Source organism: Temnothorax longispinosus, unplaced genomic scaffold, assembly GCF_030848805.1.
Source record: "Temnothorax longispinosus isolate EJ_2023e unplaced genomic scaffold, Tlon_JGU_v1 HiC_scaffold_23, whole genome shotgun sequence".
Lineage (NCBI taxonomy): Eukaryota > Metazoa > Arthropoda > Insecta > Hymenoptera > Formicidae > Temnothorax > Temnothorax longispinosus.
In genome coordinates, this window is record NW_027270047.1 from 24,191 (window position 1) to 39,787 (window position 15,597).

General features: G+C 52.6%; 2 protein-coding genes across 2 annotated transcripts; both read left to right on the top strand.

The window, feature by feature from the left end:
• Positions 1 to 3,135: 3,135 nt before the first annotated feature.
• On the top strand, positions 3,136 to 4,080 carry LOC139823955 (uncharacterized). Its single transcript, XM_071796420.1, has one exon. The coding sequence runs from the start codon at positions 3,136 to 3,138 to the stop codon at positions 4,078 to 4,080; it is 945 nt and encodes a 314-aa protein (XP_071652521.1).
• A 173-nt stretch (positions 4,081 to 4,253) lies between these two features.
• LOC139823956 (uncharacterized) lies at positions 4,254 to 8,571 on the top strand. Its single transcript, XM_071796422.1, has 3 exons — positions 4,254 to 5,365; positions 6,727 to 7,019; positions 8,474 to 8,571. Exons 1-3 carry the CDS (start codon positions 4,254 to 4,256, stop codon positions 8,569 to 8,571), a joined length of 1,503 nt encoding a protein of 500 aa, XP_071652523.1.
• The last annotated feature ends 7,026 nt before the right edge of the window (positions 8,572 to 15,597 follow it).

Here is a 15,597-nt window from a genome sequence, read left to right on the forward strand (position 1 = left end):
GAGAGCCTTGGCTCGAAGGTAATAATGGTTCGCCCCAGTGTCGAGGTGGCTCCCTTCTCGAGGGTCACCCGCTCAGTTTACTTGCATCACCGCTTAGACACACCGCTCGCGCAAACCGCTTAAAGAAACCTCGCGATCCGCTGCTGATTTTAATCAGCCCGTGCTACGAACTTAGCCGCTTTTCGCCTCTGTGCGCGCTCACGGCACTTCAGTTTCTGTAAATAATTGTAAATACGTTTTCTAAATATACTTTTCTTTATTTCCGTCTAATTTAATACTCGCTGTTTTTTTGTGGTTGTTTCGTTACCTCGCGCTTCACCGCGCTACCGCGTGCTGTCGAACATTCTGGTCCTTTGAGCCGGATCATCGCCGGCAACCGCGATCGGGAGTGCCTGAAAAACGAAGACAAAATGAGTCTTGACTAGAGCGCCATGCTGAACAGCCAACTAGAAATCTTCGGACGCATCTCCAGAGCTGTCGACAACCTGAAAAAGCTGGGTCAGGCGAACATCACCCTCTCTGCCATCGAGACACGCATTCGCCTTCTCGACGACCTATGGGCAAAGTTCAAAAGTCAGCATGATATGATTCGAGCCTGCTACAAGGACCGCTACGCTGAAAGTGAGTACGCTAAATCTGAATTACTCGACAACGCCGAGAATGCTTACGTGCTTCAGCGTAGCGCCCTATCCGAACAGGCGAATCACTTCAAGACCGCGTCAGCTTCCACGTCCTTTACGGCGTCAGAGAAGGGGGGCGAATGCGCGTCAAGAACCTCGCTGCCCCGTATCACATTGCCGCAATTTTCGGGTACCTATGAAGACTGGCCGTCCTTCCGTGATCTCTTTCGGTTAGTTATCGGTGATAATTTGTCCATCTCGCAAGTCGAACGGCTGCATTATCTTCGGTCGTGCCTCCAAGGGTCAGCTGAAAGATTGATACGGTCATTAACAATTACGGACGAAAATTACCATCGCGCATGGGCGATACTCTGCAAACACTACGAAAACAAGAGAAAGCTGATACGCTCCAACTTCGCCACGTTTACCGCCGTGGCGAAGATGAAAGCCGCTACCGCCGATGAGCTCAGCCGCGTCCATAACACTGTCATATCCGCAGTCAATGCTCAGGAGAGCATAGGAAGACCCATCGACTCGCACGGCATGGATCTGTTCAACCACCTCGTCGTTGAACTGTTCGACTCGCGAACGCGTCTAGAGTAGGAATTCTCCTCGGGAGACTGCTTCGAACCGCCGAGTCACGACACTCTGATGAACTTCATCACGAAACGCATTCTCACCCTGAACGCCGCGAATCCGAAGAACACTGTCACAAATTCAAGTGAGCGATCTCGTTTCGCGAAAACGTACATCGCGAACCGCCCAGAGCCGTCACAGTGTCCACTCTGCACATGGAAGCATTCACTCATGGGGTGTCCCGAATTCAAGGCCAAGTCGGCCAGTGAACGACTGTCAGTGGTCGAGACCAACAAGCTGTGCTTTAATTGTCTCGGCAACCACCCGGTGGCAAAGTGTCAGTCCACCAGAAACTGCATGACGCACAGTGGGGTATTTGGCCGATTTAGGCGGCCAAAATTATTTTTGTAGTTTAAGTGGGTCTAAATATGCTGTGTTTGGCGCTCACGTGTACATAATTGTAAGATAGTAGTTAGTCGCACATGTATATATTGATATTGTTGATTCGCGTATATTCGTTGTATATTAGTCAGTAAGCTCATAATCGTAAAGTTACCGTCGGTTTGAGACTCGCGCGAAACGTTGGCGGACCGCGATAGGTGTCAATACTCGCGCGACTCACCCGACTCGTGCTGCCCGCCCACGGGTGGCAGGCCCAATTGTTGGGACAATAGTACTCGTTCGCGCCGTACTTCCAGGAGCGCGAGCCGAGAGAGTGCCGGAGCACTCCCGTAAGAATCGCCGACAAGATAACACTGAGTATCAGCCACCGTCGAGTGCTCGACGAAGTCGTTAGAACGGCGCTTGCCTGCTTGCCCGTCTTGTGTTGCTTGCTGCTCGCTTGCTTGCTTGCCCGCTACCTTGTCTGCCTGCACGCCTCCCGCTTGCTATCAAGGAGGATTTGCCACCCGAGAGGACAAACGAGATCGGCCGAGAGACCGTCCCAGGAGGGCGCCGGGCTGCGATACGGTGAGTCGCTTCGCTTGATTTATCCTGCTTTACTCGCATTTCATTTCGCTTGCATTCGTGAGGGAACGGTTCCTCTGGTCCTTCGAACCACCCGTGTACAGGCCAATCGCGAATCCGGGGAGAATACCCCCCCGAGCATTGGTCCTTCGAGCCGGATACTTTCGCGTTAGAAACCTCCACCGACCTTTCGCGCGATTCGCTTAACATCGTCTACCATTATAATTGTTTCGTTGTATCGATTAATCGGCGCGTGCACTTTGCTCGCGTGCCATTATTCGGCCAATTTCGCTATCGTATCGTGTGATCGGCGCGTGCACGTTCACCCGCGTGATCTCTCTCGTCCTTCGTCGCATTCGGCACGTCGCGACGAAGATATCCGCAATCGTCGTTTCGCTTGCGCCGCGCCAGCATATCGATCTATCTCGCCGATCGCTGCATAATCGTTGCGGCACGCATTGTTAAATCGGAGTAATCGGCGCGTGCACGTTTCCACGCGGGATCTCTCGTCCGTTCGTCGCATTCGGCGCGTCGCGACGAAGATATCCGCGGATAATCGTAGTTTTCGTTGCGCGCGCGCCATTACTCCGAAATTCTGCATTATCGTTGCAGGCTTCATCGTAAAATTCGGATTTTGCGAAAGGCTATCGAATATTCGAGTATATTCCATCGCCATCGATCACTTGTTCGAACTTGAGTCGCCCGCCCCCCTCGACCTTGGCGAGCGGCGCGGTGCTCTTATTGTTTCGTTGTTTTGGTCTCCGCATTCCGCTGCGAGACATATTTCGTACGTGTTATTACTGGCTGCCATCTCCTGACCTTCGTCGACGTGGTATATTGTCGTTAGCTATCTCGGTAAATATCATACTTCGGCTTCAATATGAATAAGGGCTGCAAAACACGACGCGAACTGTGCGTTCGACGCATGAGAGAAATACATCAATATTCGATGCTCGCGGTAGACAATGAGGCTATGAGACCAAACTTTATCGTTTGTTTCCCTACGGTAGCCCAATTAGTCCAGGATTTCGAGGAGGCTCACCTCCAAGTAATACAAGACGCTACGGATGAAGAATTTGCCGTCGAAGACGAGATACGGGACGACTTTGACAAAATGCGTTTTGCCGTGATAGGGCGGTACGAGAGCTTCAGGCCCGCGCGGGGGACCGATGCGGCCGCACAGGGTGCGCCGCCCGCGCCCCGCTCCGAGATTAGACTACCGAAGATCGCCCTCCCACAATTTACGGGTGATCTTGACCAATGGCCGTCATTTATCGCGTTGTACAATACGGCGATTCGCGAAAATCGTGGCGTGTCCGATATCGAGAAATATCAGTACTTGTTGGCATCATTATCGGGGGAAGCTCTCGGCGTCGTGAAAAACTTGCCCATGACCTCGGAAAATTATGCATATGAGTCGCTGCTATCGCAATATCAAAATAAAAGAAAGTTAGCGACGCAATACTGGCGCTCCTTCGTGCACGCCAAGCCCTTGAATTCGGATTCCGCCGAATCTCTTCGCGCCTTGCTAGACGCCTTTAATGAAAACACGCGCGCGTTGAAGATGATGGACTACCCGGTAGAGTCCTGGGACTTCATGCTCTTTAATCATTTGATGGAAAAGTTAACTCCCTCTCTAAAGGAGAAATTCGAGGCAGCTCACATAACCGTGGAATCGCCGCGGTACGAGCAATTAACGACGTATCTGTCGGGGTACTGCACCGTTCTCGCGTCGGTAGCCGACTCGTCAAATAAGTCGAACCAATCGAAAAAGACCGCGTCGATGACCTCGCTAGTCGCTCAGAACACCGCGTGTCTCAAGTGCAAGGCGCAGCATTCCCTGGCGAAATGTACAGAATTTCTAAAGCTCTCGGTCAAGGAGAGGTACAACTTCGTTCGTGGGCGGGGGCATGTTTGACATGTCTCCGCACAGGACATCAGTCGAAAAATTGTTCGTCGGCATGGACATGCCGGACATGTCATGCCAAGCACCACTCGCTCCTGCATTTCGAGCAGAGCAACGCCCCCCCGGTTCCTCCTGCTCAGGACGCCGCGACCCCCGCGAAATCAGAAGACAAAGCGATCATTTCGATGGCCAGCGTTGCCAATGGCGTGGTCTTGTTGTCGACCGTAAGAGCAGAGGCCATCGACGTGCATGGCAACCCGTTTTCGGTTCGAATATTACTGAATAGCGCGAGTCAGGCCAACTTCGTCACGGAGAGTTGCCTGCAGCGGGGCGGTTTCGCCCGGACGAAACATCGCGTGACAGTGTTAGGCGTCAGCGAGTCAAAGGCCGCCACAACGCGGGGCCTTACGTCCTTCGTAATCCGGGCGCAAAATCGCGGCAATATTCGCCTCCCGGTCGAAGCCACGGTGCTTCCTCGCATCACCTCGCCGCTGCCAAACGAACGTGTTGCCGTAAAACCATGGAGTCACTTACGGGGGCTGCAACTAGCAGATCCGGAATATTATTTGCCCGGCTCGATCGACATCCTACTGGGGGCGGAATCCTTTGTGTCCGTGCTACGCGACAGTCGGTGTGCCGGCAAAGGTGGAGAACCGGACGCGTTTAACACAGGATTCCGCTGGGTTTTAATGGGCGCGGTCTTGCCGTCGTTACAAGTGCAATCCTTGCACTCGTTTGCCACCACGGTTGAGTCGATCGACGCCGCGGTGGGACAATTCTGGAAGCTGGAGGAAGTGCCCGAACAAGTTTCTTGCTCCGCGGAGGATCAACGTTGTAAGGACATATTCAACAAAACCGCGTATCGCGACCACTCGGGCCGCTTCGTTGTTTCGTACCCATTCGCCTCGGACCCCCCGACTTTCGTGGATACTCGGTCGATAGCCGTTAATCGACTGCGCGCACTCGAGCGTCGATTTAAATCGAATCAAGAATTACGAGATAGTTATAATGTCTTCATGCAAGACTACTTAGATAACGGCCACATGGAGCTAGCAAACGATCCTTTTCCCGCGGACGGTCGCGTATATTATTTGCCCCATCATGGGGTGCATAAACTAGACAGCACTACTACAAAGCTTCGCGTCGTTTTCGATGCTTCGTCGAAATGCCCGAACGGGCTCTTCCTAAACGATACCCTGCTTAGTGGCTCGAAATTACAACCCGACATTGTCGCGGTCCTACTCCTCTTTCGCGCAAATCCCGTGGCTATTACCGCGGACGTAAAACAAATGTTCCGGCAAATTTGGATAAACCCGGAACATCGCGATTATCAATCGTCTGGCGTTTTTCGGAATCGGATCCCATTCTCGACTACTTGCTCACAACGGTTATCTTCGGTAGCACGGCTTCTTCGTTTCTGGCGATTTATTGCCTCTTTAAGTTGGCTTACGATAACCGGGATAAGTATCCATTAGTCTACGCTGTACTGCTTGAGTCACTGTACGTGGACGACGTCGTGGCCAGCGTCCGCACCGTCGAGCGAGCCACCGCGCTTCGCGACCAATTACTCGAATTATTTCGGAGCGCCAGCTTGGAGTTGCGAAAATGGGCGAGCAGCCATCCCGCCGCGTTTGAGGGACTTGACCCAGAAATCTGCAGTCAGACAATGCTGTCGTTTGAATCGCCCGAAGATCAAGCGCTCAAAGTTCTGGGCCTTCCTGGCACTCGCAGTCAGATAGCTTCGGTTTTTCGCTCAACACCCTGACTCGCAAATGCACTAAACGTACGATTTTATCGGAGGTAGCGCGCATCTTCGATCCCTTGGGATTTTTGGCACCACTGACATTTACCGCGAAGCGATTGATACAGCGCTTGTGGACTCTAAAGCTCGAGTAGGACGATGAACCCCCGTTAGATGTTCGCCGCCAATGGGAGCGCTATCAAGCGGAATTCGACGCGCTGGCCCCCCTTCGTATTCCTCGTACATTGCCCGCAGGCGATAACGTCCGTCGCGAGTTACACGGCTTTTGCGACGCGAGCAAACAGGGATATGGAGCAGTGGTGTACCTGCGGGTTGTGACCCCTTCGGAAACCAAAATTGTGATCCTATGTGCCAAATCTAAGGTGGCTCCGCTGCGCGCTTATCTCTCTACCCCGCTTAGAGCTCTGCGCCGCGTTGCTTCTCGCCAACTTAATGGCTTACGTCCGTCAGGTCCTACGGGGACATTTAGACATCGATGCAGAGTACGCCTGGTCCGATGCCAAGGTTGTTCTGTATTGGATTCTTTTTTCCCCGCACCGATGGAAGACCTTCGTTCGTAATCGCGTTGCTCGAATCCAGGAGAGGATTCCGGTATCGGCTTGGGGTCATGTTGCCACCGAGTGCAACCCAGCCGATCACTGCTCACGGGGACTTTTCCCTCGCGAACTCGTGGCTAATGCGACGTGGTGGAGAGGTCCGGAGTGGTTGGGAGATTTCGAATCCCGCACCAAGCCTGTTCTTTCTGACGAGGCTATTTCGTGCGAGGAGGAAAGGATCGTCGCGCTCGTCGCGTGCGATGTACCCAACGTCATATCGTCACTGTTGAATAGATTTTCGTCGTTGGATAAGATTTCTAGAATAGTTGCGTACCTCTTAAAATTTGCGACTCGATCCAGGGCCAAGCCGGTACCCGCGACCCTGGCCGTGGATCAATTTGAAGCGCATTCGGCGCTGTTAGTTATAGTAAAACACGCTCAATCGGAATCCTTGCGCGAGGAGATTGACCGAATTAGAAACGGGAGGAGACCACCCAAGCCTCTTCTCAAACTCGCTCTTTTTCTGGACCCAACGGGTATCCTCAGGGTGGACGGCAGGCTCATCCACTCGGGATTGAATGTCGAGGCCAAGCACCCTGCGCTACTACCGAACAGGCACCGACTTACCGAGCTTGTCATCGAGCAGGCGCACCGTACGCACTTACCCACCCGGGTAGACGCGCGCTCCAATACCTGCTCGCTCAGCAGTTTTGGATAATCGGCGTGCACCGCGCGATCCGACGCATCCTCGCCGGTTGCTATTGGTGTTTCCGAGCGAATCCTCGTGCTCTACAACCTCCCATGGCGGACCTCCCGGCCACGAGAGTGGGTGCCGTCAAACCGTTTTTTTATTAGCGGTGTAGATTTCGCTGGACCGTTCTCGATAGTTCCTCGTCGAGCTCGGGGAGTCTCCTCCTTCAAGGCTTATGTATGCCTGTTCGTTTGTTTCACAATTAAGGCAATACATCTAGAAGTCGCGTTGTCGTTGTCCACAGACTCCTTTCTCGCTGCGCTGCGACGCTTCGTGGCCCGTCGCGGACGCTGTTCGCTCTTGCACAGTGATTGCGGCACTAATTTTGTGAGAGCATCGCGAGAGCTTAAAAGGCACATGTGCCACGCAGCGGAGCGAGAAGAGATCAAGTGGTCCTTCAATCCTCCCTCCGCGCCTCATTTCGAGTGAGTCCCGATTGCGCACATTACAAATCGGACACAGCAATATTTCCCGATCGGACACGGTGTCGATTGCACACGGTGCCGATCGGACACGGTGTCGATTGCACACGGTGCCGATCGGACACGGTGTCGATTGCACACGGTGCCGATCGGACACGGTGTCGATTGCACACGGTGCCGATCGGACACGGTGTCGATTGCACACGGTGCCGATCGGACACGGTGTCGATTGCACACGGTGCCGATCGGACACGGTGTCGATTGCACACGGTGTCGATCGGACACGGTGTCGATTGCACACGGTGCCGATTGCACACGGTGCCGATTGCACACGGTGCCGATCGGACACGGTGTCGATTGCACACGGTGCCGATCGGACACGGTGCCCTAGGGGTGTAGGCGGGGGGGCTCCGCCCCCCCCTGCACCCCCCCTGTGCACCTGGTGGTGTGGGTTGGGTTGATGCGTGGAGCGGGGGGGCTTCGCCCCTCCCCGCACCCCCCCCATGGACACGCCTTCGGCGTGCCCGGTAGGCAATGTATTAAGTACATGCGTGGGCGGGGGGGGCTTCGCCCCCCCCTGCACCCCCCCATTGTGTAAGTAAACCCTGTGTGCAATCGACATCGTGTGCAATCGGCACGGTGTGCAATCGGCGCCGTGTCCGATCGGCACCGTGTGCAATCGGCACCGTGTGCAATCGGCACCGTGTGCAATCGACACCGTGTCCGATCGGCACCGTGTGCAATCGACACCGTGTCCGATCGGCACCGTGTGCAATCGACACCGTGTCCGATCGGCACCGTGTGCAATCGACACCGTGTCCGATCGGCACCGTGTGCAATCGACACCGTGTCCGATCGGGAAATATTGTCGTGTCCGATTTGTAATGTGCGCAATCGGGACAATCCCCTCATTTCGGGGGCCTCTGGGATTCAGGAGTCAAGTCCGTCAAGACCCACCTTCGACGCGTGGTGGGAGATAAAACCCTGTCGCTGGAGGAGTTCACTACGGTACTCGCGCAAATCGAGTCTTGAACTCTCGACCCCTCTGCCCGCTGAGTACCGACCCGTTGGATCTCGAAGTCCTCTCGCCGAGACATTTTTTGACTATGGAGCCCCTCGTGGCCGTCCCTTCGCTCGACCTGACTCCGCTGGCGACGAATTGCTTGGGTAGATGGCAGCTAGTACAGCGGATCCACCAAGACTTTTGGAAGCGCTGGCACCAGGAGTATCTCAATACCCTGCAGCAGCGCCCCAAATGGTGGACCTCGACTCACCCGCTCACCGTGGGCTCGCTAGTGCTCATCAAAGACGATAACGCGCCTCCCTTGCGCTGGAAACGCGGTTGTGTAGAAGCGCTACAGCCGGGTAGCGATGGCGTCCCGCGCGTAGCCACGGTCCGGGTGGCGGACGGCTCGATTTCGCGGCCCCTAGTAAAGCTGTGCCCTTTGCCAATGGGCACACTACCGCGGGCGATCGACACTCATGGTTAAAAAATATAACACGTTGTATTTTGGTGGGCGGTATGTTTGGCGCTCACGTGTACATAATTGTAAGATAGTAGTTAGTCGCACATGTATAATATTGATATTGTTGATTCGCGTATATTCGTTGTATATTAGTCAGTAAGCTCATAATCGTAAAGTTACCGTCGGTTTGAGACTCGCGCGAAACGTTGGCGGACCGCGACAGGTGTCAATACTCGCGCGACTTACCCGACTCGTGCTGCCCGCCCACGGGTGGCAGGCCCAATTATTGGGATAAGTACTCGTTCGCGCCGTACTTCCAGGAGCGAGAGCCGAGAGAGTGCCGGAGCACTCCCGTAAAAATCGCCGACAAGATAACACTGAGTATCAGCCACCGTCGAGTGCTCGACGAAGTCGTTAGAACGGCGCTTGCCTGCTTGCCCATCTTGTGTTGCTTGCTGCTCGCTTGCTTGCTTGCCCGCTACCTTGTCTGCCTGCACGCCTCCCACTTGCTATCAAGGAGGATTCGCCACCCGAGAGGACAGACAAGATCGGCCGAGAGACCATCCTAAGAGGGCGCCGGACTGCGATACGGTGAGTCGCTTCGCTTGATTTATCCTGCTTTACTCGCATTTCATTTCGCTTGCATTCGTGAGGGAACGGTCCCTCTGGTCTTTCGAACCACCCGGGTACAGGCCAATCGCGAATCCGGGGAGCGACAAATACCCCCCGAGCATGCTGTTTTACTAATTCATTGTATAATAAATATAATGGCATGAAAAAGAGGTGAAATCAAAGTATTATTCCAAGTATATTTGTAACGGCCTGACTTTATCGAACGCGGACGGGTTTACAGGATCGGGAGTTTGATGACAGGCCCAGAAACAGTAATCAATTTGCCGTGTGAACATGCATTTTATTCGAATACTCAAAACTATACTATAAACTATAATATAAACTACGCGGGATTCGGTATTACACATAAACTGGACGCGGGAATTTACAGTGGTCGGTAGTGCCGGTGCACGCGACGCGGTATACGAAATATCGGGACTCGAGTCTTCGCTTCGAGATGCGGTACGCCGAGGAGGGAATACCGCAGCGCGGTATTTTACAGAACGGAGTTCGTTGCGGTAATAAGGGCTACGGGTAGACGCTAATGGAACGCGGTATATTACAGAGTGAACCGAATTAATACATCTATTTAATACATAAGAGAAAGATGTACGCCGATAACGGAACGCGGTATATTACATACGGAACGCGGTATATTACATAGTGAACCGAATTAGTACATCTATTTAAGTACATATAAGAAAGATGTACGCCGATAACGGAACGCGGTATATTACATACGGAACGCGGTATATTACATAGTGAACCGAATTAATACATCTATTTAAGTACAGATAAGAAAGATGTACGCCGATAACGGAACGCGGTATATTACATACGGAGCGCGTTATATTGCATCGGAGGATGGCGGAATCCCGGGACTCACGGTTGTGAGAACTCTCGCGGCGAGGCCGAGCACGCTCGACCCCACGGTACCGTGGTCGTCGGGGCAAGTATCAAGGAGTTCGGGAACACTCTGAGAACCCTCAGTCGAGAACCAGAACTCTGGACCTCGTTGTGCGTGTTGCCCTAGGATTCGGAAAGGTAGCTTCGTCAGGAATAGCGGAGAGCCGTGGCGAAGACGAAGTGTCTTCTTCGTCGAGCGCGCCGGCTTTTATACCGCGCGTCGCGGTGAGCTTGGCAGGAGGGAGGCCGATCGTCAGGCGACGGTGCGGTGGTGGGAGCGGCGCGATCCCGCGTGTTCGCTTCGGCGGGGATCGGCTCGCTTCGGCGCTCGTCGGGAAGGCACCGGTGCGGCGGATTTCCCGCGCACACGGTGCGTTTCAAGAGTTTAAAAAAATGTGGGCGCACCGCGCCCTGTCCTCGCCCGACGGAGATCGGTCGGGCGGCTCCCGGCGGGTGGTAGCCGGGGACGATGCCTTGTTGCAAGGGCGCATCGTTACATATTTATTAGAGCAAGTAATATTATTTAAAAAACACAAAAAATAAATATAACAGCATGAAAAAGAAGTGAAATTAAAGTATTATTCCAAGTACATTTATTAGAGTAAGTAATATTTCGTTAAATTTACTTGAATCATTAAAAGTCAATAAATCGACTTCCCGTTCTCTAGAGGATATCATGGAAAAGTGCGCGATTCTGCGGCTGATCTTTACGAAATCGTGAAATAGAAACCTTCACCTTTCTATTACAGTAAAAAAAATTGCCGGGAAACACCCGGAAGTACTACTAATATCTTCGAGTTTGTTAACATTGGCGTAAGAAAATAACGAAAAAACGTTTTTTCAAAACGCATTGTCAAAATAGTTACAATCTTCATAAAAATAGTTAAAATATATTCATACGTACCCACTTCATCACAATCCATAGCTATATACTTCAAGCTATATCCCGAATACAAAATATTTACTGCAGAAAGTATGCTAACGCCGAGAAAAGATACGTGCACTAAAAGAGACGATCAAGTTTTGACAGGTCTGGTGGCCCCTTGAATGCGCGGTGTGGGTGGGAATTGGTAGTCAATTGTTCCCTGACTATTTAGCGTTGCTAAATGGCATTTTTTTTATATGTGGAGTGAGTTTTAGAAAATCGATTTTTGGCCGCCTAAATCGGCCAAATACCCCACTGTGGTGTAATTTACGTCACTACTCGATGCTTCACGACGCGTACGTTTCCGAGCCGAAACCCGCCGTTGAAGCAGCGCGCTTTCCGCCGTCGGAAAGGCCGACGACCGCAAAGCGATCCTCCTCGTAACCGCGCGCGTGATCGTGGCCGACCGTCACGGGGATCCACACGAGGTTCGAGCTCTCATCGACCAAGGCTCCGAAGCTTCAATCGTGTCGGAGTCCCTGGTGCAACGGCTGCGCCTGCCGCAATCGCGTACCCGAATGTCAATCTTTGGTATCGGCGGCTCACAATCCGGATCCACTCGGGCAAAGTGTCGATGAGCCTCACGTCGACGACCACCGGAGCCACGCTCACCGCCGCCGCGCCATCGCGTTCGTGCTCCGCGTCTCTCGCTGTACCAGATCAAGTGCAGCACCACGTGGCCTCACCTGCAAGGGCTTCCGCTTGCCGATCTTCGTTTCGCCGTCAACAACCCAGTTGAGCTGCTTCTGAGCGCTGAGGTGTGCTCGACCATCCTGGAGGATGGTCTCCGCCGAGGCAAACCGCAAACGCCGATCGCGCAGAAAACCATCCTGGGATGGATTCTGTCAGGGGGCTGCGGTGCGACCTCTCTCCTTGGTCACCGCAGCTCACTCCAAGCTCACTTCGCTTTCGTCAAGCTCACTCCCGAGGAAGAGGAGTGCGAGCGACACTCCGTGCGCACATCCGCTGGCCGGTACGTCGTCCGACGGCCGGTCTCTTCACAGCCGAAGAACCTCGCCGAAACCCGCAAGCCCGTCGACGACGCGACCGCCGTGCACACCGAAGTGCGCGAACTCTGCACGGCGGGCGGGCTCTCGTTGCGTAAATGGGCCGCGAACTCTGAGGACAATCTTGTCGAGATCCCTCAGAAACACCGTCGTCACCGCGCACTCAAGATCCGTGGCTTCGCCGACGCATCCAAGCGAGGTTACGCCGCTGCCGTCTACCTCCGCGTAACGAGGCACGGCTCCACACCACACTTCACGTGCTCATGGCCAAGCGCCAGGTGGCTCCGATCCTGCAGGTGACCCTCGCGCGACTTGAACTGTCCGCGGCCGCATTGCTCACCACGTTTACGCGACACGCTCGCGACACTTCGAGTCTGTCCACAACTCCAATCCTTTGGATCATGGGTCACGCATCCCGGCGGAAGACGTTTGTGGCCAACCGGGTGTCACTTAAGCAGACTCTTCCCGAGGCTCCGTGGCGGCACGCTCCTGACCGAGACAACCCGGCCGACGGCGCTTCCCGGGAGATCGCGCCCAGCGAGTTGATCGGCCATCCCCTGTGGTGGACGGGCCCACCGTGGCTGCAGCAGGACCGAATCCGTTGGCCAACCGAGAGCGACGTTCAATCCGCCGTCGGGAGGATCGAAACCGAGCCCGACACTCTCCTTGCTGCACCGATTTTCGCGAGTCACGGCGTGGTGCCTGCGATGGCGATGCACCACCTCCCGCACCGACGACAATTGTCCGGGCGATCAGGCGCGGACACTCACACCGGCAGAACAAGACCCGGTACTTTTCCGATGGCTTCGGGCAATGCCATCAATCTTCTACCCGGAGGAGATCAAGGCCATCACAGCTGGCCGCACTGCGTCGCACCGCAGCCAACTCCTGTGCGGCCTCCTGGGACCACCGACACCACCACCACCGTTGAGGATGCGTGAACCACAGAAAATCGCCCGTTTTCTCGCGCGTATTCTCTCGCGTTTAGTACTGTCCGCTTTCTCGCGCTTATCACGGCTCGTCTTCTCGCGTTTATTTCTGTCCGTCGTTTCGCGGTATTACGTGTCATTTATCGCGTTTCACGTCGTGTCAATTCGCACTTGTCGATGTTCTCTGTTCACTTTTACTGGTCGCACTTGTCGTTTGCGTAGTCGACAATTAAGTTTTGTAGGCCTGCTGCCAACGCTTAAAGTTCACTTGGCGTAATCGTCCATTTCGGCTTTCCGCCTCACTCACCGGAATCTCGCGTCACTTTACTTCACTTTTTACGTATCACCGAACACTTCACGGCACTTGTTTTGCGAATGTTTATGTGTCTCGCTCAAGATCACCGCGTGTTGTGACACTGCGCAGCCGCACCACTCCGTCATTGCTCGCCAGCCCCTCGCGCCGGACTCGCAATCATCGCTAATCGATACATCCTGCCGTGACTTCGGTCGCACCATCGAGCGCACCGTCTCGTTTCGTCAAATAATGACAAGGCGGGCGGGAATGTTTGAGATTATGATATGTAACGCCGATAATCGCGCTCAGTTGCATGCCTGCACTCGCACGCGGTCAATACAATAAATTCTCGCCTGAAATAAATTGCATGATTCGTAAGTTATAGCATTACTCGCATTCTGGAAAGTTCGCTGACTTTTGCTCGTCAAAAACAAAGTGAAGCAACCGCGCTTACACCAAGGAAAAATCCATGCTATAAACATTGCAAGCAAAAACAAGCAACGATCTCTTCTGATCGCCGAACGACAAGGTGACGTAGGTGCAATGACGTGACCCGCCGATGGCCAATCACCCTCCCGATATCAGAGCTCCGCGCATGCCAGGCGCGTACGTTTCCGCGAGCGACCTGTGGCTACCAATCACGCACCTAAGTCCTTTAACAACCTCTATGTTTTTCAAATGCGATAACATTATTGGTAATTAGCCCGAAGAGAGCCTCGGCTCGAAAGTAATAAAGGTTCACCCCAGTGTCGAGGAGGCTCCCTTCTCGAGGGTCAGCCGCTCAGTTTACTTGCATCACCGCTTAGACACACCGCTCGCGCAAACCGCTTAAAGAAACCTCGCGATCCGCTGCTGACTTCAATCAGCCCGTGCTACGAACTTAGCCGCTTTTCGCCTCTGTGCGCGCTCACGGCACTTCAGCTTCTGTAAATAATTGTAAATACGTTTTTTAAATATACTTTTCTTTATTTCCGTCTAATTTCATACTTGCTGTTTTTGTTGTTGTCTCGTTACCTCGCGCTTCACCGCGCTACCGCGTGCTCTCAAACACTCAGAGGTACCCGAAACATATGGGACCGTGAACCAAATACGACGTTCCTCTTCAATCGTAGGTGGAAGTTCGTTCTGTTTGCGCGTACATTTGTTAAGTAACGATTTGATTCTAGTATTAATTGTGTTAAAGATAAATTCCAACGGGTAGTCATTCTGCCGAAGAATGTCTATTATGAACTTAATATTCTTTGAATGGTATTTCGGGTAGGATAGTAAGAAGGCCCTATCCACCATGCCCATAATCGTGCCTCTTTCTGAGAAACAGGGTGTTGCGACAAAAAATTAAGATGTCGGCCTGAGAAAGTTGGTTTGTAAAACCAATCAAATTCCAATGCATTCTTATTTTTAATAATTGTTAAATCTAAAAAATTTAGCTTATCACCTCCGATTTCAATTGTGAACTGTAGTCTAGGGTGATAAGAATTAAATAATAAAGGATTGTGTCAAGAGCGTAAAAAGGTACAGCCATGGCTATGTCATGTACATATCTAAAATAAAACGGTAAAATAAAGTAAGTTGTTGCAACACTCTACTTTCCAAATCCTGCATGTCAGCAGCGATGGGAGAAAACGGAGAGCCCATGGGAGAACCAAATTTTTGTTTATATATTTAATTGTCAAAACAGAAGTAAGTTGAGTCCAATATTAATTCAACTGGTTTAATAAATTCATCCTTTGGTATGTTGCAATTTTTAGAAATGTGTGACCATCTATTTGAAATGCTTTCTAAGACTAATAGCTATTATTTTATTTTATTAGCTTGACTCACTATTTATATTCCTCGTTGATGTTTTGACTTACGACATGCTTCTCCTTTGCAATACCTTCATATCATTGTTGTGTGACGTGTCGATGAGATCGTTAAG